Below are 23,210 nucleotides of genomic sequence, written 5' to 3' on the forward strand. Positions count from 1 at the left end.
CACAGAAAGACAAATATTGTATGTTCTCACTTACATGTGGAGCTACAGTACTCAAATTCACAGAAGCAGAGGGTAGAATGTTGGTTGCCAAGGGTTAGGGGAAATGGGAAATGATGGTCAAAGGGTACAAAGCTTTGGTTACACAAGATAAATAAGTTCCGGAGATGTACTAGACAACATGGCACCCATAGCTAATAATACTGTAATTGTATACTTAAAATTTGCTGAAAGGGTAGATCTCACGTTAAATGTTCTTACTGCACACAGACACAACTAACCACAGGGGAGCAGGAGGAAACTTTGGGAGGTGATGGATATCTTTATGATCTTGATGGTGGTGATGGTTTCATGGGTGTGTACTCATGTCCAAACTCATCAAGTTGTACACATTGAACATGTACAGCTTTTTACATGCCAATCATACCTCAAAAAAGTAATTTTAAAAAGCTAAAAGACCAAATCAGCATTGCTAGAGGTCTCGGCGCTTCTGAAAAACATTATCCCCTCTTTCATGTAAAATACTCACTTTAGTTAAACCAGTTTCCAAAGAGGCCTCTGAATAATCCTCATCTAGACAAAATTTCTTTTTTAAAAAATTCCTTTAAAGTAATCTCTATACCCAGCATGGGGCTTTAACTCATTACCCTGAGATCAAGAGTCACATATTCTACCTACTGAACCAGCCAGGTGCCCCTGGGCACAATTTCTTTGCAGTATATTCTATAATAGGTTTTTGGAAGAGAAGAGAACCAAGAATCAAAACAGGGAAATGTATGCTGAGAGGGGGAGTGCATCCAGGAAGTGACCAAGTATAAGTCCTCGAAGAGGCCCACGTACAGATTTTGATTTGCAATTAGGCAGTATTGTCCACTGCAGAGATTGCAAGCTGGTGGCCCAATGGTTCTGCATTTGGGGAAAAAGTTGAATTGAGTATCTCTAGACAGAGCCCAGGGTTTTCAGTTCTCCACAGTCCTCCTTGCTTCCCCAAAATGGCCTTGCTTATTCTTATTACAGTTTTGCACCTAAGAGGCATTGGGGCTTAGGATCTTGGTCCAGTGGTTATACTCAGGTTTTGAATCCAGCCTGACATTTTTCAAATCTTAGCTTTGCCTTTTCCTAGCAGCATCACCTGGAGAAAATGATAGAATTTCTTTGAGTCTCAATTTCATCATTTGAAAAGTGGGAAGATATTATTCGATCTACATTAATAAGGTGATTGTGAGCTTTCAATGAAACAATAGTGTCAAAGCACTTAGTAAGGGACTTGGCCCACCACAGAAGGTCCATGAATGTTTTTAGGAAGTGAGAATAGAAGGCTAAGAGAAGTATCTGTAGCAAAATTTGATTTATGTGCTAGATACCAATACATAATGTGTGACTAGCCTGTTCAGGCCATCGGGAGTAAGAGATTTTTCTGGAATGGGATTTCTCAGGCCACTACTTTGTTTTGGGGGGAGCTTCACAGGACCCTGTTAATTCTCATCACCACTTGATAATGGATCAGTCAGTCCTTAACACACAAAGTCATGGTTATAACTGGAGTCAGGAAAGAGGAATGGGAGACCTCCATGGCCACCACTGTCATCACTGTAACTACTATCTCCACCATCACCACCACCATAACCACCATCTCCACTATCAGTAGAACCACCATCACCATCTCCACCATCAGTAGAACCACCATCACCACCACCATAACCACCATCTCCACCATCAGTAGAACCACCATCACCACCACCATAACCACCATCTCCACCATCAGTAGAACCACCATCACCACCACTGCCATCACCACCACCTCCACCATCACCATCACCATAAGCACTACCATCATCAACATCATGATGTTATCATCACTTCCACCATCATCACCACTATCACTGTCATCACCAAAACCACTCCCTGCACTGTCACTACTACCATTTATATTATTTTCACCATTACTGTCATCACCATCATTGCCATCACTTCCACCTTCACCATCACCATCATGTCCACCACCACCATCATCATCATATCCTGTCCCCATAACAGTTAACTTTATTCAGCACTTGTCACATGCCAGGCAGGTGCCCACATGCTATGGGAGGTCATCTTCACTGCATCAACACAACATTACTGGGAAGTATATGCTCTTTCTTAGCACCATTTTGCAGATGAGAAAACAGGCCCAGAGACAAAGTCACCACCTCAGAGTGATTGAAATAGTAGCTGCCGATTTGCAATCCAAACTCGGGTTTTCCTGGGCACTGAGTTATGTTCTCATCTCACTGCCTATCGCCAACAGCTAACTGTGGGTGAAGTGTTGAGAGAATTGCCCCACAAGCAGACCCCTAGAGATTCCAAACTCAGAAATCAAAGCAGAATCTACATATCAAAGCAGGAGCATGGAGAAGGGAAGGACCTACCAAGAGAATCCATTTTTCAGCCATTTTGTTTCCTCTTCTGTGAAAATACTTCATTATTGTTGTTATTTTCTTATTGCTATAGTAATGTATAAAATGTAGAGCTAGTTAAATAAAAAGAAATTTAAATCACTCAGAATGCCACTCTTCTATTAACATTTATAGAATCCCCTTTAAATGTGAGATCACATATTTTGCTCTATTACCTGCCTTTATCCTAATGCTGGATTACAACCACCTTCCATGTTATGTTAGTAGCCTCCTACAGCATGATTTTTATTTATAATATCTAATTATTTGTGTTACACATCTTTGAATGCTCCCTTTCTTACATTTTATGTAAGAAAGCATCTTATCTTTAAATGCTCCCACTTACATTTTATGAAAATATTTTCTTCAAATTCTTTAGCTATATCTTCCCCATTGGTGCCTTTGTCTTCACTGGCACATTTGATGGTTTAACAGATTTGCAGGGCATATAGTCTTTGCTAATGTGCACTGGAGGTTTTGTCCTAAATCTTAATTGCTCATGGCATTACCTGAGAATGGTGCTTTTTACATTTCAAAATGATATTCACAGAGCAAACACTAACAACTTAAAGTCTTTGAAAGTCTCATTTTTGGTGATGTGCAGCACTTCCATTGTTTCTCCAAGAAGGGACTTAGGTTTTGAATATGAAATACCTTCACTTACTTCAAAATTCAAATGGCATCAAAAGGTGAAATATGAAGTCTCCTTGCTCCTGCTTCCCAGTGGCTCAGTTTTCAAAGGCAACAGGTATTAGGAGTTTCTTGGGCAGTTTCCAGGAATATTTTATGCAAATGCAAAATCATAATATGCATTTGTATGTTTGTGCACACACATTTGTATGTGTGTATATGTTAGTTATATATGACCTTATGTAGGTGTAAGTACACACACACATAACTGTATAGAGAATAGCTCACATTTTGCAGTTTCCCTGTTGTATAAATATATTATAAATATATGTATGCACATTTCTAATTGTGTATAGTGTGCTGAAGTCTTCCTTATTATCTCCCCATCTTACACAAATGCTAGCATACATACTTCTGCCCCTTGGTATCTATCTATCTACTTAATGAACAACATATCTTTAAGATAATCCCCCCTTTTTTATTATGGGACTTCTCAAACATACACAAATGCAATGACAATGGCATCGGGAACCCCATAGACCCTTCACCCGGTTTTAGCAATGATCAACACCTGCCAAACTTGTATCAAATTTATTCCCACTTACTCCCCAAACCATTCCCTCACTCCAATTATTTTGACATAATTTCTACATATCATATGATTTGCCTGCAAAATTTTAGTGTGTAACTCCAAAATATCAGGACTCTGTATACAGCCACTTTATCATACCTACAGCCTCCTCTGGAGCAACCGTCGGAGTTGACAGATAAGGAACTGGAGGTTGAATTATCATATTCACGAGAATGAACAACCATTCTTTAATGTTGTCACATTGCCAGGCTTCAAACATTTTAAAAAATTATGTTTGATTTGGGATCCAGTAAGACACTGCAGTTGGTTGATGTATTTCTAAGTCTTTTTAAATCTAGGTCTCCCCTATGTTTTTCACCCCTTAAATTTTTTGAGGAGGGTGAAGAAATTGGATAGTTTGTCCTGTGGAATTTCTTACAGTCCAAACCTTGCTGGTTGCAACAGACTGGGAGTTTAAATTCCAGCAGGATATTTGTTCCACATTTGTTGGGTTGTAAGCTTGTTTCCTATAATCTACTCTCCTTCGATCACCTTTTCCTTGAGATAATTTCCCAGAAAGTGGGATTGTTGGGTCAAAAGATGGGCAGAAATTAAAGGGTTTTGAGAAGCATTGGCCACCTGGCCTCTGAAGTCTGTGACCATTCGAAATTGACTTTCATGGGGCTTCTTCATTCCAGACATCCTTGCCACATCCTGCTTGAGAGCGCTTCTCAGATTGGTGCTCCTGGTATCTCAGTGCTATGGGAAGCAGGTGCCTGCCCCTGCTCTCAGGTGAGTACAACAAAGAATTCTCTCTTCTGCCCATGACCCCTGCATCCTAGTTTGGGTTGCTCCACCCAGTTTGGCACTTTGTGCAGAAATGATTGTGTGCACCTGTCCTATTAGAAACTCTCACACTGAGTCTCTTAGTTGCTCTCCCCAAGCAGAACTGAGACAGACTTGGATGTAAGTAGTTTATTTGGGAAAGGATCCCAGGAGGCACAAGGGAGGGAGTGGAGAATGACAGATCAGGAAGAGACAAGCACAGATGGGGGTGTGTTAATGGGGAGTTACCCTGTGGGTAAGTGGCACTCAATCCTGTTGGGGCACCTCCAAGAGAGAATACCTTATGTGCCTTAGCAGTGCAAGGAGGCTGAGCTATTTACCCTCGGTCCTCATCCCTTGCTGCTAGATAGCCACTCCAGCATAATTCCCAAATATTTGGGGCTTGCCCTCCACAGGCTGCAGAAAATGCCCTCTTACAGAAAGATAGTTATTTGCATGCATAGGAATCCCCTCTGGGGAAGACTAAAGGGGACACTTCAAGGGCCTGCTACACTGATCAACCACCACCAAGAGGGTCCATGTTTGGAGTGCTGTGGCTTAGTACATTACAATGACCTGGATCTACCCACCCTTCTGCTCTGGGATTTTGGCTCTTCAAGGTAGTTCTAAAACACCACAGGAGGACTCAAATACAGTTTAAGGTAGGTTTGTTAAGGAGATCTTATTAGCAACCATGTGATGTCCAATGCTCTATGTCAGGGAAAGGCAAACTTTTTCTATAAAGGGCCAGATAATTACTGTTCTCAGTTCTATGGGCATTTGGTCTCTCTCTGAACTCACCAACTCTGCACTACCATGTAACAGCAATCCCAGGCGTTCCTCGGACTGATGGGCATCTCTGTGTTCCAATAAAACCTGATTTATAGCCATAGAAATTTGAGTTTCATATTATTTTCACGTGCCATGAAATCTTCTTCTTGTTTTTAGCCGTGTAAGAACTGTGAAAACCATTCTTAGCTCACGGGCCATATAAAAACAAGCACTGGTCTGGATTTGGCCTGAAGGTGATGGTTTGCTGACCCTTGCCCCATAGGAATCAAATATTTCTTTTTGTGAAGAAAGCATTCACAGGGAAAGTACTGATGTTTGAGCATTTTTCTGACTTACAGAAATGGCCATGTCATATGATTCAGTGCAATATCATGAATCCTTAAAGGTGATGTTTTTGTCAGTACCCATAATACAGAGGATAGTAAATATTATAGAAGATGTAGGAAGAGCAGGTGTTGACCTTATCTTGTCCAGGGGACTTGTCCTGTTCTGTGATAATCCAAACGGGCCATACGCAGATTTCTTACTCCTTCTCCTTCCATGTGATTCCCCTTCCATTTGTGATACAAATCCAAATTACCTTGATTTTCCTTGTCATACTTAAGCCATTTGGGGGCTGGTGTTAGCTATGAAAGTAGACGCCTCCAGATTTTTTTTTTAAGATTTTATTTATTTGAGAGAGAGAGAGAGCATGCGTGAGTCATAGGGGGTGGGTAGGGGCAGAGGGGGAGGGAGAGGGAGAGAGAATCTGAAGCCTACTCCATGCTGAGTGGGGAGCCCCTAGTGGGGCTGCATCTCACAACCAGGGAATCATGATCTGAGCAGAAACCAAGAGCCCAAAGCTCAACTGACTGAGCCACCTAGGCGCCCCTAGATACCTCTAGATTTTAGCAAAGGATCCCAGTACAACCTGCTTGCAGTGAAAGAGATGCAGGAAAATCCATTTTTCAAGTGCCTAGTTATTTGCCACCTATGTACTTTGAGGAAGTGATATTAGGAAATATGTGGGAAAGTTTTCTGCATTTCTGATTTCATCCCCAACTTTAATATAAAGCTTCGTCTAAAACTGTGGGAGACATTTTGAGATCATCCTCAAAAGGGACCATGCCCCAAACATGCTCATCCATTCCGATTTTGCCACAGTCTTGGACTCTGGGGATTCTTAGGGTCTGTGATATTCAGATTCCCTCTTACTCCAGAGAAAACATGAGTTATTAGTGGTCAGACCTGTGCTGTGCAGGACCATAGTCACCAGTCGCATGTGGGTCCTGAGCACTGGAAACTAGGCCAGCCCGAGTGGAGATCAGCTGCACATGCAAAATGCATACTTGGTTTCAAAGACTATCTTACACAGAGAAAGGATCGTAAAATACTTTATGAATAATTTGTCATATATTGAATGCTGGTTGAAATGATCCCATCTTCGCTCTATTAGGTTAAATATAATGAAATTAATTTCACCTGTTTTTCTTTGCCTTTAAAAAATGTGGCTACTAGGAATTTTAAAAGGACCTATGTGGCTTGCACTTTGTCGCCATCAGACAGTGTAGGGTAGAGGTCTGGACAGGTCCAGAGGGACCACTGCATATGGAAAGGAGGTTGGCACTTGGCCTTTTGGTACTAGATTCTGAGCCACAGGTTTTTCAGAAATCGGGACATACAACTTGTGATATTGTGATTTATAATAAGAAATACATATTTGGGCTTTGTCCCCATTTCAGGCACAGAGCTCTTTTTTTTTTTTTTTTTAAGATTTTATTTATTAGAGAGAGAGAGCATGAGCAGGGTGAGGGGCAGAAGGAGAAGCAGACTCCCCACTGAGCAGGGAGCCCGATGCAGGACCCCATCCCAGGACCCCATCCCAGGACCCCGGGAACTATGACCTGAGCCAAAGGCGGTCATTTAACCCACTGAGCCACCCAGGGGGCACAGAGCTCTTATAATCCTTGGCATTTCCCCATTTCCCCCAAGGGCAGAGTGATAAATGTGTCTTCTGTTATGGTAATGAGGTGATTTGGGAAACTCATGGGGTGGGCGGGGCGCTAGGGGAGGGGCTGGGGGAGGAGCCAATCATGTGATTTGAAGGTTGGACCTTTCAGCCCCACCCCCTGATTTCACAAGAGGGGAGAGGAGCTGGAGAGTGAATCCCTGGCCAAGGGCCAAAGATCTAATCAACCCTGGCTGTGTGAGGTAGCCTCCTGAAGCCGGGAGAGGCTGGACTGCTGGGGCTGGTGAAGCTGGAGGTCTGGGGAGAGTGGCCACCCAGAGACGGTATGGAGGTTCTGCGCCCTACCCCTGTACTTTGCCCCATACCTCACCTCCCTCAGGTGTTCCCAAGTGATACCTTTTCCTAATAAACCAGCAATCTAGTAACAGAAATGTTTCTCTGGAGTCCTGAGTTGCTCTAGCAAATTAATGCAACTCAAGGAAGTGGTGATAAACTAGGCTTTCCATGGCTTCTAAAGGGGGGGGGGTAGGCTTGTGGGAGCAAGCCCTTAACCTGTGGGATCTGATAGTCTCTGGGTAGATGGTGTTGGAATCGGTTGAATTGTAGGACACCCAGCTGGTGTCAGAGCACTGATTGTTGGTGTGGGGAACACCCCTCCCTGACCCCCCCAACATTGAAATTGGGTGCAGACCCTCTTACAGCTGCAACCAGATGGCCCTGGTATGCTTCAGTAGTATATGATGTCCCCTGTGACTGGTGTTTGTAGCCTGCCTGGAAGGACCTGCAGTGAAGTTAGCACACGTATGCCCGGGCAGTTGGAGACGAAACCCCTAACCCCTGTGGGCTTCAGCCAAGCTGAACTGTCCCCCTCTCTCTGTGCCAGGTCTCAGTGTCCTGCTGGCTCTGTCAGGATCAGATGCCAAGAATTCTGGAGGTGAGTTTACTCATTACCAAATGCCAGAGAAAGGAAATTGGGATCAGCAACCTGCCTCGAGGGGAGGGAAGGGGCCCTTTTCAAGGGAGACAACATAAATCTCTGCCGCCTTCTGCCTTTTTCTTGCAGCTCCCAAGAACTTCTCTCCCCCTTCTCCATCATCACCACCACTTATGTAGCTCTTGCTTTGCACCAGCCTCCATGATAAGCAAATTCTACACGCATCCCATTCAGTCCTGACATTCCTGCAAAGAAGGTCTGGAGAGTATCCTCACTTGAACAACAGCCCTCAAGGGAAGTAGCTGGCTCAAGGTTGCACAGCTGGTGGATGGTAGACTCTGCCCTTTCTTTCCCAGAGCCTGTATCTAAGTCATGGCAGGAGATACTTTTATTTTCACCCCATGTCTTGGGTTGGGTTCCCCCCCTCCCAGAAGCATACCCTAAGAAAAGGACCTGAGAGCAAGTCATTTGTCAGGGAGGTGATCCTGGGAAGTACCAGCCGGGAGTGGGAAATTACTGGGAAGGTGAGGAGACATAAAGGTCCATTGTCAAGCAGATTACATGAGGGGAGAGGGGAGCATAGTAAGGAGCATGTACCCCAGCATCCCAGCATGATTCCCCTTCATGGGCAAGGAAGCTGTTATCTTCTTATTTATCTTTTTAAACATGTGGTAAAATATACACAACATAAAATTCACCATTGTAATCATTTCTAAGTGCACAGAGCCATGGCATCAAGCACATTCCCATTGTTGTATACCCATCCCCACCATTCACCTCCAGAACATTTTTCCTCTTGCCAGACTGGCATTCCCCCCCATGAAACAGCAATTCCCCGTTTCCCCTCCCACTAGCCCCAGGATCCACCTGAAGACTTTCTGTCTTTAGGAATTTGGACTCCTCTAGCGGCCTCCTGTAAGTGGCACCAAACAGTAGTTGTCCTTTTGTGACTGCTTTATTTACATATCTAATGTCTTCAGAGTTCACCCATGTGGTAGCAGGTGTTGGAATTTCCTTCTTTCTTAAAGCTAACTAATATTCTGTTGTATGGATGGACCACATTGTGTTTATTCATCTGTCACTGGACACTTGGGGTGTTTCCACTTTTTGACTACTGTGAATCATGCTGTTATGAACATGGGTGTGCATATAGCTCTTCAAAACACTGCTTTCAATTTTTTGGGCTATATACTTAAAAGTGGTATATGGTATTTCTAATAAAAAAATTGTTAAGACTTGCCAAACTGTTTTCCACAACAGCTGCACCATTTTACATGCCTTACCCGCAGTGCATAGGGTTACAGTTCCTCCACATCTTGCCAATACTTGTTTTCTTTTTTTTTCCCTGATGATAAAAAAGCCTTTTTTTTTTTTTTTTAACATGTTGATTCATGTCAGTCATTGATTGAGGGAACTGCTCCATTGCTAACCCACCATGTGGTGAGCACAGAGGACTCTGGTGGCCAGAGAAAGCCCTCAGGGAAAGACACACTGATGCTGACAGTTAGAAGTTCTACTGTTGAGCGGAAGTGGTGTTGATGGTAGAGGCTGGATGTGGGTGGGGCAGGCACGCAAGCATCTGTGTTCAGCCGTGGGAGGGATGCACGGTGGAGGACAACAGAGCTATTCCCAAAAGGACATTCTTCTGACTACAGCATCTGGGACATCGTAAGTGCTCAAGGAATCCTTCTTGAATGAATGAGTAAATTAATGAAAGGATCCTGTGTTCCCTGCAGCTTTCTGTCCCATATGCCCTGAACATGCCAACTGCTCCAACAGCACCCACTGTGCTTGTAAAGATGGATTTCAGTCTCCGTCTGGGAGGAGGTACATCAAGCCCCACGAGAAATGTGAAGGTAGAGACTCAATCCACGACATCCTGAAATCTGGAACGGGGTGGGGGCGTGTGTGGGGTGCTGGTGAGGCAAAGATGCAGCCGTGCTACAAGATAGAACATGTCAGAGCTGTCTCGGTGCCCTTAGAGGAGTTCTTATCCCTTGTGTCCCCCTTGCTCTTTCTGAAGCTGGTTTGATGTCTTCCTTTCTTTATTTTTTATTATTTATTTATTTATTTATTTATTATGATATGTTAGTCAACATACAATATATCATTAGTTTTTGATGTGGTGATCCACGATTCATTGTTTGCATATAACACCCAGTGTTCCATGTAGTACGTGCCCTCCTTAATACCCATCACTGGGTTAACGCATCCCCTCACCCCCTTCCCCTCTAACACCCTCAGTTTGTTTCTTAGAGTCCATAGTCTCTCATGATTCGTCTCCCCCTCTGATTCCCCCCCTTTCATTTTCCCCTTCCTTCTCCTAATGTCCTTCCTGCTATTCCCTATGTTCCACATATAAATGAAACCATATGATAATTGACTTTCTCTGCTTGACTTATTTCACTTAGCATAATCTCCTCCAGTCCCATCCATGTCGATGTAAAAGTTGGGTATTCATCCTTTCTGATGGCTGAGTAATATTCCATTGTATATATGGACCACATCTTCTTTATCCATTCATCTGTTGAAAGGGCATCTTGGCTCTTTCCACAGCTTGGCTATTGCGGACATTGCTGCTATGAACATTGGGGTGCACATGCCCCTTCTTTTCACTACATCTGTATCTTTGGGGTAAATACCCAGTAGTTCAATTGCTGGGCCATAGGGTAGTTCTATTCTTAACTTTTTGAGGAACCACCATACTGTTTTCCAAAGTGGCTGTACCAACTTGCATTCCCACCAACAGTGTCTTTCTTTAGAGGAAGGTAGAGTTCCCAGGACCCTTGGAGTTTCAAGCATCAGTTTTTGTTTGTCTGTCTGAGAATCCCACAAGAGGGGGGACCATGTCTGTTTTGTTCATTACTGTAAGCCAAGGACAGAGAATATGTCACATAACAGAGGCCCAATAAAAAAGTGTTGTCCAAGAGAACAAATGAATAACTCACTATCTTGACACTCAAACATCTTCCATGATCAGGCCCAACTCAGATCTTGACACTCAATATCTTCCATGATCTGGCCCACATCAGATCTTGACACTCAAATCTTCTATGATTTGGCCTCAACTGAATAACTTACTATCTTGTCACTCAATATCTTCCATGATCTGAGTATTCGAACTCAGATTCCAGTTTCCCTTTTCACTACTCCCTTCTGCTCCAGCCAAAATCCTTTCTCATTTCCACAAATTCTAAAGGTCCATTTGACTGCCAAAAAGAAAAAACACTCCTGAATATCTAATTGGTGGAGTTTTGTAAATTCAGAAGGCAAACTGGACCATGGTAAACTACTTAGGATTTATTTTATTTTATCATGGCAAAATATAGATAATGTAAAATTTACCAATTTAACCATTTTTGTGTACAACCCAGTGGCATCAAGCACACTCACACTGTTTTGCAGTCATCCCCACCATCTGTCTCCAGAACTTTCCCCAAACTGAGACTCTGTCCCCATGAAACACTGCCTGCCCACCCCCTGCCCCACCTCTTACTCCCCCCCATCTACTCTCCGTGTCTGTGGATATGATTCCTCTAGGGACCTCCTGTGAGTGGAATCAGACAATATTGGATTATTCATTTACTTGAATTATTTTTTTCAATTGTGGTAAAATATACACAACAAAATTTATCATCGTAACTATTTTTAAGTGTATAGTTCACTGGCATTAAGTCCATTCACAGTGCTGTGCAACCATCCCCACCATCCATCTCCAAGACTTTTTTTATCTTGCAAAACTGAAACTCTGTCCCCACTAAACATTAACTCCCCATTCTCCCTCCCCTGGCCCCTGGCTCCCACCATCTACTCTCTGTCTCTGTTAATTTGACTCCTTTAGGGATCTCCTATAAGTGGAATCATACAACATTGGATGTATCTGTTTTTAAAACTTTTTAAAAAGAGTTTAGGAAATTCTCTATTACCCCTTCACCCAATTCCCCTAAGGTTCACCAACAACATGGCTATACTACAATGATGAAAACTAGGGAATTAATATTGATATAAGGATGTTAAACAACAGACTTTTTTTCCAGTTCCACCAGTTTTTTTCCCCAATGCCCCTTTTTGTTTTCTGCTTCAAGAATTATTTCAGGATCCTATTTAGTTGCCATGCTCCTGAGTTGGCAATCTGTGACGGATCCTCAGTCTTTTCTGGTCTTCTCTGACTTAGACACCTTTGATAGGACACCAGAGATGCCCTTTTGCACTTTGCTTTTTTCACTTAACAGTATATCCTAGAAATTATTCCAAATCATGTAGAGATCTTCCCCCATTCTTTTATGTACCTGTGTGGATGAACCATAGTTTATTCAAACTTCTTCTGCATAGGGACCTTTTACTTGAATCCTTAGGCTTTTTCCAGTATTTGTGGGAGATGTGTCTTTACAGTCCTGGAGGTGAGGTGCCTTAGTTAAAGGGTAAATCCATATGTAGCTTGATTAGCTATCCCAAGTTTAACTCCAGAAAAGTTGTACCAATTGGCATTCTCACCAGCAATGCATGAAAGCACCTGTCTCCCCACAGTCTTGCTGACAGAACATGTTGTCAGAACGCATCGCCAGTCTGCTAGGTGAGAAATGGTATATCAGTAGATTTTTCATGATTTTCTCTAATTATGAAAAATTTTTTTAGGTAATCTGTTCACCCAACATGGGGCTTGAACTCATGACCCTGAGATCAAGAGTTGCATGTTCCTCTGACTGAGCCAGCCAGGCATCCCTAATTATGAAAAATTTTGAACATTATATATTAGAGGATCATTTTTATATCTTCTTTCTGAATTGTCTGTTCATGTCTTTTCCCTATTTTTTTTTATTGAGTATTTGTTTCTTTTCCTCCCAATTTTTGATTTCTTTATATGTTAGAAATTTTGGTCCCTTGTTAGTAGTATACATTGAGAATATTTTCTCTCTGTCAGTTTTCTTTAGACTTTGCTTGTATATATTTTTTTTAACCATGCAACTAATTAAAAAATTTTTTTATGTAGGTAAATTTATCAAGGTGCTTAAGTCATCATTAAAATGTTTTCCCTGGGGCACCTTGGTGGCTCATCGGTAGAGGGTCTGACTTTTGATTTTGGCTCAGGTTGTGATCTCGGGGTCATGGGTTCGAGCCCCACCCTGGGCTCTGTGCTGGGGCATGGAGCCAGCTTGGGATTCTCTCTCCCTCTCCATTGGCCCCTCCCCTCCCATGCTCTCTAAAAAATAAAAAATAAAAATAAAATGTTTTTCCCTACACTGAGATCAAAGAATTCACCTCTGTTTAATTCTAGTACCTGTATGGCTTCATTTTTACATTTAGATCTCTGATATATGTAGAGTTTATTCTTTTATTATTATTATTATGTTCAATTAACCAACACATAGTACATCACTGGTTTTTGATGTAGTGTTCAATGATTCCTTAGTGTAGAGTTTATTCTTAAGAAGTGTGTGATATCTGGGTCTCATTTTATCTTATTAAAAAATCCATCCTGGGGCGCCTGGGTGGCTCAGTCGGTTAAGCGTCTGCCTTCGGCTCAGGTCATGATCTCAGGGTCCTGGGATCGAGCCCCGCATCGGGCTCCCTGCTCCGCCGGAAGCCTGCTTCTCCCTCTCCCACTCCCCCTGCTTGTGTTCCCTCTCTCGCTGTGTCTCTCTCTGTCAAATAAATAAATAAAATCTTTAAAAAAAAAAATCCATCCTGAACCAGGATAAAGAGGAACCCCGTTCTAGAGAAGGGAAGTGTGCAGAAGTGTAATGTGCATTTGTTATACTGTTTGAGACTATTTGGTTTTGCTGCAGAAGAAAGAAAATCCAATGGGATATATGAAATGCATAAGATGTGTTAAAATAGGTAAGTAGTTGGTGGGTAGAGCATATGTGTGTTAAACGTAGAATAGAATGGAGAGACCAACAGTGATATTCATGAAGCGATAAATATACACAAGGCACATAGGTGCTAAATGCTCATGGTAAATTAAATAAGAGGCATTTAATGCCCAAGATACACAATAGAAACAAAACATACAAAGCACTTAAGATTTATGAGGTCTTAATTCAGTCACTCATTGATGATAACCATTCTGGCCCATATAACCCTCTACCCAAAACACACACCCATAGCCCGATATAACTCATAGACTAGTAGGCAAGTTGTAACTATTGGTTAAATGCACTTGTCCTGAGTCCTTCCAACAGAGAGAATAAGTGTGAGTCATTGGCTCAGGGTAACTTCTGTCTGTGGGTCCCTTTGCTTGAACCTCAACTCTGGTCCACCAGAGAGATGTGGCAGATCAATGCAGAACACATGAATATTGCACATGCCAGGACTTAGATGGTGGGAGCCTTTTGCCTCACTTGTACCATTTCCTAAGGGTATATGCACCTGTCCTATCTCTTTCCTTGCTACTTGCTGTGTATTTTAAATTGATTAAACAAACCGTGTGATCCAAGTATTGAAAGAACCACTTGTCCTTCCTTCAGTGGTTTGACATACCACCATCATACTCTAAAGCTCCATATGTACTTGGGTCTATTTCTGGACTTTGAGTCTATTTCACTAGCCTCTTCATCAATTCATGTGCCAGCACTCATTTTATTGAGGCTTTAAAGTGTGTTTCAGTGTCTAATAAGATGAGTCCCCACTGCAGAGTTTTTCTAGCTATTCTTACATGCTTGTATCCACTGTCTTACTCCTTAAAGTCCGGCTAGACGTTTTTCACTAGGATTGTGTTGGATTTATAAATTCACTGGAGGAGAACTATCACCTTTATGATATTGAGTCATCTTATCCAAGAACAGATGCTTATGAATGATGGTGGGTACCCGAGACTCCCTGTGCAAGGGAAGATGGTATAGTTTGATGAGAATGAAAAATGATGTTTTCTCTTGATTTGCAGATATTGATGAGTGTAAGGTTGGGCTGGCAAAGTGCAAGAAGGAATCATACTGCGGAAATGAAATTGGAAGTTACTACTGCAGCTGTTTCTCAAATCGTATCTTGAACTGGCTGGCTAGGTTCATTAAATTAGATGATGAAGCATGTCATGGTAAGGATTTCCAAATACTCTCGACAATGAAGGAGTGGTGGGGGGAGACTTTGAGAGCTTCACTGATTTCAGGCCAGGGTAAAAGAGCAGAGATCTGTCCTGGCCCTGGTCCTGCATCCTACTATTGTCCCTGGTAATCTTTTCCCAGAAGGCACCACTCAAGCCTCCAGCACCAATCACCGTCCTTATGGGGCTGCCTTGCAAGAGTATGTCTCCTGTCTGGGTCTCTTTCCTGGTCTTCCAAAATGACATCTCAGATTTTCCGCTGGACTTCCCTACTTGTTTCTCCCTCTCTCACTTTAAATTCAATTTCTACATCTATTTATCTGTCTATATACTAAACCCTATGAGTTCACACTGATACCTCAGATTCCCATCCAACACCAGGGCTCTTTCTAGCCTTCCCTCTTTTCTTATTTGTGGCTGCTTCTGTGGCATTGAGAACCTGGTCCTCAATGACCACAGCATGTTTACTTATTTGCTCATTCCTAGTATAATTCCGTGTTTTGAGTTCAATAGTTTGGACTTAACTTCTGGCTCTACCACTTACCAGCTGACTTTTGGGTGGGTAATGACCTAACTTCTATACACCTCACCTGTAAGTGGGAACAATAATAGCATCTACCGTATGAGTTATGTATTGCTGCATAACAAATTACCCCAATGGTAGTGGCTTAAAACAACAATATTGTCTCACAGTCTCTGTAGGCCAGGAATCTACATGTAATTTCCCTACATTCTCTGCTCCAGGGTTTCTCACAGCTACAGTCAAAGTGTTGGGTGGGGATGCAGTCTTATCTGAAGGCTCATCTAGGGGCAGATCTGCCTCCAAGCTCACTCACGTGGTTGCTGGAAGGATTCAGTTCTTTCAAAGCTACTGGACTGAAGGCCTCAGTTCCTTTCTGGTGGTTGGTGAGAGGCTGCCCTCAGTTCTTAGATATGTCAGCCTCTCCAGCTTGCTTTGTTGTAGTGAGCACATGAGAATATCCAGAAAGAGAGTGTGGACAAAATAGAAGTTGTAGTCTTTTATAACCCAGTCTCAGCAGTGACATCCTCTCACTTTTGCTGTGTTCTGTTCATTAGCAGTGAGTCACTGGGTCTGATCAGGGGGAGGAGGGTTCCAAATGGCAAGGATCACTGAGAGTCACTTCAGAAACCTACTTACTTCATGTACTGGGTAGAATAGAATCTCCCCAAATTCACATACATCTGGAACATGGGAATATGATCTTGTTTGGAAAGAAAGTCTTTGCAGCTTTAATAAAATCAAGAGGCAGTCATACCAGATGAGGGTGGGCCCTCAATCCAATATGACTGGTGTCCTTATAAGAAGAGGGGAATTGGGTATAGAGACACACACACATACAGAGGGACATGCAAGGACAGACACAGAGGCTGGAGTTCTGCTGCCACCAGCCAAGGGACACCAAAGATTGCTTGCAACCACCAGAAACTAGGAGAAGCAAAGAAGGATCTTCCTTAGAGCCTTCAGAGGGAGTGTGGTCCTACTAATAACCTTGATTTTGGACTTTTAGCCTCCAGAACCATGAGAAAATAAATTTCTATTGTTTTAAAGCCACCCAGTTTGTGGCACTTGGTTACAGCAGCCTTAGGAATCTAATACACCTTACCTACCCATTTTGATTATTAAGGTGTGTAAAATATTCAGTGCAGTGCTAGCCACCTAGGAAGGCTCAATAAATATTAGCTATTAAGCTACATAACCCTGTTCTAGAACCTTCTGTCTTCTTTACATGAGATAGTGTGTATTAAGGCACTTTATATGCCATGTTGTGTAGACAACTGCAGGTATTATTACTACTTCTGTATTATTAACCCAGTTAACACCCACTCCTTCAGGAAGACTCCTCTGTACCCTCCATATTCTAGGATTTCTCTTTGTGTTCCCAAGGTATCTTGTCCTATATATTAAAAACAGGTGGGACCCTTGTAATCACTTAATCATTTATTTGTCATTATTTACCTAGTGACTCTCCCACCAGACTGCAAACTCCACAAGGGAAGACCCTTTGTTTCTTTGTCAATTTACTTCCATAAGGTTTAGTATTGTTCCTGGCCTTTAGTAGGTGTGCAATAAATACTATTGACTTAATTATTGAACTGGAGGCCCCACCCTAATCCCCTTTTAAATTTCTACTGTAGAAGACATTTTGGACTTCTTGGAGGGAACTTGGGCAAGGATGGGAAGCATCAGAGAAAGACTCAACTCAATAGTGATTGGAAAGGGATGTGGGCCAGGCCTGTTACCTCCCACATTCCACTCAATGGCTACTTTTCTTTCCCAGAGGGCGCCAGTGAGAAGACAACATTCTCAGGGAACATTCAGGTGAGTGAAGTGAAGCCTAGGTCTGGGAGACAGCTGACCAGTCTTGCTATGTTATTCTCCTGCTCAAATAAGTACCATGGCTCCTTCTGCCTTTTAGGACACACCAGCTCTCATGCAGGAATGATTTGTCCATTCTCCCAGGGGACATCTGGCAATGCCTGGGGACATTTTTTGGTTGTCACAACTAGGGTGCCACTGGCATCTAGTGGGTAGACACCAAGGATGCTGCTAAACATTTAGTTATGCCCGAGGACAGCCTCCCCCATTATCTGGTCTCAAATGTCAATAGACACTGAGAAACCATGGGGAAGGTTTTTAGTGCCTCAGCTGTTGTTCAAAGACTGGCATCAAAAATCTAGAGCTTCACTCAACCTCTGTTACCACTTCCCATCCCCTGTCTTTCTCTGTAAGGCACTCTTCATGGGTTCCAGACACCTCATCCTTTAGGTCCTCATGTTCCCATAAATACAGTGGAGTGAATGATACACCTTTCACAGGGCTGTGTGTGGTCAATGAGAAGATACATATCAGGTTGAGAGTGCAGAACCTACACCTTAATCAATGTTATTGTCTTCAGGGCTCACCCAACCACACACAAGTATATTCCTGCTTTCTCAAGTTTCAGGAAGAGCCTACCTAATTAGTTTTATTTCTTTGAAAGGAAATTCTGAGGAATAACGGAAGCAAAGAGCACATTGCAAAAATGGCTACCCAAATATTTCAAAAAATGGAAGTGATCATATGGACTGAAGATTTAGCATCTCCAGGAAAGCATGATAATTCTACACTTGGTATAGGTAAGAAACATAGAGCACTTTCCTTATGACCAAAACATTTTATGAGGGTAATCTTTTGTCAGACCTGGTGTTTATATGTTTATGTGACATGGAGAATTCATTCAAGGGGTTCTTCCCAAATGCAGACCTGCTCCCAGGTGACTGTCCTTGGAAAACTTTTAAATGTTTAGCTTCTCTTGCTTAAAAACTTAGTTACCCCCTCACCAGGTACTCCAGTATACATTATTTAAAAAATTTTTTTATCTTTAAATATTATATGTAAAAGCTGAGCTTGCCTACGCTGGTTGCAGCTCCAGGAAACATGGCCATCCCCTCTCTTCTCCTGGGTTGCTGTGGCCAGTGGATGCTGCTTAGACCATTTTGACCATCTCATCCCCATCAGCCAGAGGTGTGGAAGGGAATGCCATCTGGTGTACCTTGCATACAGAAAAGGAAATCACCAGTAGGGGGCCTTTCAAAGAAGAGAGTTCTTCAACAAATTTCTTATGCATGAGAAGCGAGCAAAGCAGGACTCACTTTCTTAATGTTTCCAGTCTATGAAATCAAGAGGTGCAATGAGACAAGTGAGAAGACTGTTCTGGAAGCTGGAAATAACACTATGGATATCGACTGTACTGATGCTTTCAAAGGAACCATAGGAGGTACTGTGTTTGAGATGGATTCTCCTGACTTCCAAATCCTAGGCACTGTTGTCTCATTTCTAGGTGACTGGGCCAACTTACAAAGCCTTCAAGGCAGGGGGGACTCTACATGGGTTCCACTAACCAGGCAATTTGGGGGACACAGTTGTTGGTGGGTACTTTGTGACATGCTGAGGTTCAAACAAGGATCCCTTGGCATGCTTCCTTAAAAGGAACAGGCTGATGCATGCTCTGTGTCCATGTGATGGTCTGAAAAGGCAGCACTTGAAAGTGGCAGATGATTGTTGCCTTGAACACTATTTCCCTTGAGAAGTGTTTTATGATCGCCCTATTTAAAATAGTCCCTAGCCTTTCTCTGTCCTATGAGTTGGCAAACTTTTTCTGTGAAAGGACCAGATAGTAATTTTTTTCTCAAGTTCTTATTTAAATTCCAGTTAGTTAACATACAGTGTAATATTAGTTTCAGGTATAGAAGTTAGTGATTCATCACTTACATACAACACCTAGTGCTCATCACAAGTGCCCTCCTTAATACCCACCACCCATTTAACCCATCCCTCCACCCACCTTCCCTCCAGGAACCCTCAGTTTGTTCTCTATAGTTAAGAGTCTGTTTTATGTTTGCCCTTCTTTTTTCTTTTTTCCCCTATGTTCATCTGTTTTGTTTCTTAAATTCCACATGTGAGTGAAATCATATGGTATTTGTCTTTCCCTGACAGACTTATTTCATTTAGCATAATACACTCTAGCTCCATCCATGTCATTGTAAAAGGTAATATTTCATTCTTTTTTAATGGCTGGGTAATATTCCATTATAAATATATAATCCATCCCACATCTTACATCTTCATCCATTCATCAGTTGATGGACATTTGGGCTCTTTCCCAAAGACTAACGTTTGATAATGCTTGACTAACGTTTGACTAACGTTGATAATGCTGCTATGTGTGTATCCCTTCGAATCAGTATTTTTATATCCTTTGGGTAAATACATAGTAGTGCAATTGCTGGATCATAGGGTAGTTCTATTTTTAACTTTTTGAGGAAGCTCCATACTGTTTTCCACAATGGCTGCACCAGTTTGCATTCCCCACCAACAGTGTAAGAGGGTTCCTCTTTCTCCGAATCCTTGCCAACATCTATTGTTTCCTGTGTTGTTAATTTTAGCCATTCTGACAAGTGTGAGGTGATATCTCATCATGGTTTTGATTTGTATTTCCCTGATGATGAGTGATGTTGAACATCTTTTCATGTGTCTGTTAGTCATCTGTATGTCTTCTTTGGAAAAATGTCTATTCATGTCTTCTGCCCATTTTTCAACTGGATTGTTTTCTGGATGTTGTGTTTTATAAGTTCTTTATAAAACTAACCCCTTATCAGATATGTCATTTGCAAATATCTTCTCCCATTCCAAAGTTTGCCTTTTAGTTTTGTTGATTGTTTCCTTCACTGTGCAGAAGCTTTTTATTTTGAAGAAGTCCCAATAGTTTATTTTTGCTCTTGTTTCCCTTGCCTTGCTTGGGGCAGATGATCTCTTTTTTTTTTTTTTTTTAGTGTTATGTTAGTCACCATACAGTGCATCATTAGTTTTTTATGTAGTGTTCCATAATTCATTGTTTGCATATAACACCCAGCACTCCATGCAATACATGCCCTCCTTAATACCCATCACTGGGCTAACCCATCCTCTCACCCTCCTCCCCTCTAAAACCCTCAGTTTGTTTCTTAGAGTCCATAGTCTCTCATGGTTCGTCTCCCTCTCTGACCGCCCCCTTCATTTTTCCCTTCCTTCTCCTAATGTCCTCCATGCTATTCCTTATGTTCCACAAATAAGTGAAACCATATGATAATTGACTTTCTCTGCTTGACTTATTTCACTTAACATAATCTCCTCCAGTCCCATCCATGTTGATGTAAAAGTTGGGTATTCATCCTTTCTGATGGCTGAGTAATATTCCATTGTATATATGGACCACATCTTCTTTATTCATTCATCTGTTGAAGGGCATCTCGGCTCTTTCCACAGTTTGGCTATTGTGGACATTGCTGCTATGAACATTGGGGTGCATGTTGGGCCAAATGATCTTTGTTTTAACTACTCAACTATGACATTGTAGTGGGAGAGCAGCCATAGATGATTTGTAAATGAAGGGGCATGACTGTGTGCCAATAAAATTTTATATACAAAAACAGGTGGTAGGCTGGATTTGATTCTCAGGCCATAGTTTGCCACCCCTGCTTTATTCCACCATCTCATTTAAATTTCTGTACAGCATGTACACTATGCAATTTTTCTTAATTTATTTGTTGTCCATCTCTCCCACTATAATATCAGCTCTCTGATGGCAAGAACTTGGCCTGTTTTCATCACTGTTGTATTGCAATGCCTAGAACACTGTCTGGCACACACTGGATGCTCAATAAATATTTGATGAAAGAGTGAATAAATACATTAATGAAAGAGTGCATGAAAAATATCCCAAAGAGAAAGACCTGGTTCTCTGGAGAGAGTGAAATACCTGCTGTATTTTCTCCAGAAAATTCCCATCTACTGATTAATCTTCACTCCTTATTGTGAGCTGTCAGATGGAGAAGGCAGAGGGAAAAGATCTACAAATGAGTTGGTTTTTAAAATGGAGTAAATAATAATATAGGTGGAAAGTGGCTTTGGCTAAAACTGGGATGGTGGCCCATGAATAATTGCAGTTTAAGAAATACTACATCATGCTATAGAGCATCATATGTGAATTTACCTTCTGTGAATTAAATTATTCTTGCATGAGAAGGAGAGGGAAAGAGGATAGGAGGGAAACAGAGAAATACAGAGAGAGGGAAGGAGAATGAGAGAATGAATTAAAAGAATGTGTCATCCTGCATACCTTCCCATACCTTTCTAAACTAGATACCCCAGAGTGAGCTTGAAATGGAAGATGGGTTCCTGTCTCACATTGAGGTCTTTCATCCATTTTGAGTTTATCTTTGTGTATGGTGTTAGAGAATGGTCGAGTTTCATTCTTCTGCATGTGGCTGCCCAATTTTCCCAGCAGCATTTATTGAAGAGACTATCTTTTTTCCATTGCATGTTTTTTCCTGCTTTGTCGAAGATTATTTGACCATAGAGTTGAGGGTCCATATCTGGGTTCTCTATTCTGTTCCATTGGTCTATATGTCTGTTTTTGTGCCAGTACCATGCTGTCTTGGTGATCACTGCTTTGTAATATAGCTTGAAATCGGGCAACGTGATGCCCCCAGCTTTGTTTTTCTTTTTCAAAACTTCCTTGGCAATTCGGGGTCTTTTCTGATTCCATACAAATTTTAGGATTGTTTGTTCCAGCACTTTAAAAAATCCTAGAAGAGAACATAGGCAGTAACCTCTTTGACATCGGCTACAGCAACTTCTTTCAAGATACATCTCCAAAAGCTAGTGAAACAAAAGCAAAAATGAACTTTTGGGATTTCATCAAGATAAAAAGCTTCTGCACAGCAAAGGAAACAGTCAATAAAACAAGAGGCAACCCACAGAATGGGAGAAGATATTTGCAAATGACACTACAGATAAAGGGCTGGTATCCAAGATCTATAAAGAACTTCTCAAATTCAACACCCAAAAAACAAATAATCAAGTCAAGAAATGGGCAGAAGACATGAACAGACACTTCTCTGAAGAAGACATACAAATGGCTAACAGACACATGAAAAAATGTTCATCATCATTAGCCATCAGGGAAATTCAAATCAAAACCACATTGAGATACCACCTTCCACCAGTTAGAATGGCAAAAATGGACAGGGAAAGAAACAACAAATGTTGGAGAGATTGTGGAGAAAGGGGAACCCTCTTACACTATTGGTGGGAATGCAATTGGTACAACCACTTTGGAAAATAGTGTGGAGGTGCCTCAAAAAATTAAAAATAGAGCTACCCTATGACCCAGCAATTGCACTCCTGGGTTTTTACCCTAAAGACACAGATGTAGTGAAAAGAAGGGCCATATGCACCCCAGTGTTCATAACAGCAATAGCCACAATAGCCAAACTGTGGAAAGAGCTGAGATGTCCTTCAACAGATGAATGGATAAAGAAGATGTGGTAAATATATACAATGGAATATTACTCAGCCATCAGAAAGGATGAATACCCAACTTTTACATCAACATGGATGGGACTGGAGGAGATTATGTAAGTGAAATAAGTCAAGCAGAGAAAGTCAATTATCATATGGTTTCACTTATTTGTGGAACATAAGGAATAGCATG

At 41.8% G+C, this 23,210-nt stretch overlaps 1 protein-coding gene across 1 annotated transcript in view; it reads left to right on the forward strand.

Moving 5' to 3' along the window:
• Positions 1-4,385: 4,385 nt before the first annotated feature.
• The window catches only part of LOC116625802 (putative adhesion G protein-coupled receptor E4P), a 47,242-nt gene continuing 28,417 nt past the window's right edge, over positions 4,386-23,210 (forward strand). Inside the window, exons 1-7 of the mRNA XM_032394681.1 lie at positions 4,386-4,428; positions 8,085-8,135; positions 9,872-9,991; positions 15,019-15,168; positions 17,475-17,515; positions 18,177-18,312; positions 18,846-18,953. Coding sequence (XP_032250572.1) covers positions 4,398-4,428; positions 8,085-8,135; positions 9,872-9,991; positions 15,019-15,168; positions 17,475-17,515; positions 18,177-18,312; positions 18,846-18,953 — 637 coding nt within the window. The 5' untranslated portion in view covers positions 4,386-4,397. The remainder of the gene's footprint in view (positions 4,429-8,084; positions 8,136-9,871; positions 9,992-15,018; positions 15,169-17,474; positions 17,516-18,176; positions 18,313-18,845; positions 18,954-23,210) is intronic.

The sequence above is a fragment of the Phoca vitulina genome, unplaced genomic scaffold, assembly GCF_004348235.1.
Source record: "Phoca vitulina isolate PV1807 unplaced genomic scaffold, GSC_HSeal_1.0 scaffold81, whole genome shotgun sequence".
In the NCBI taxonomy this organism is placed as follows: domain Eukaryota; kingdom Metazoa; phylum Chordata; class Mammalia; order Carnivora; family Phocidae; genus Phoca; species Phoca vitulina.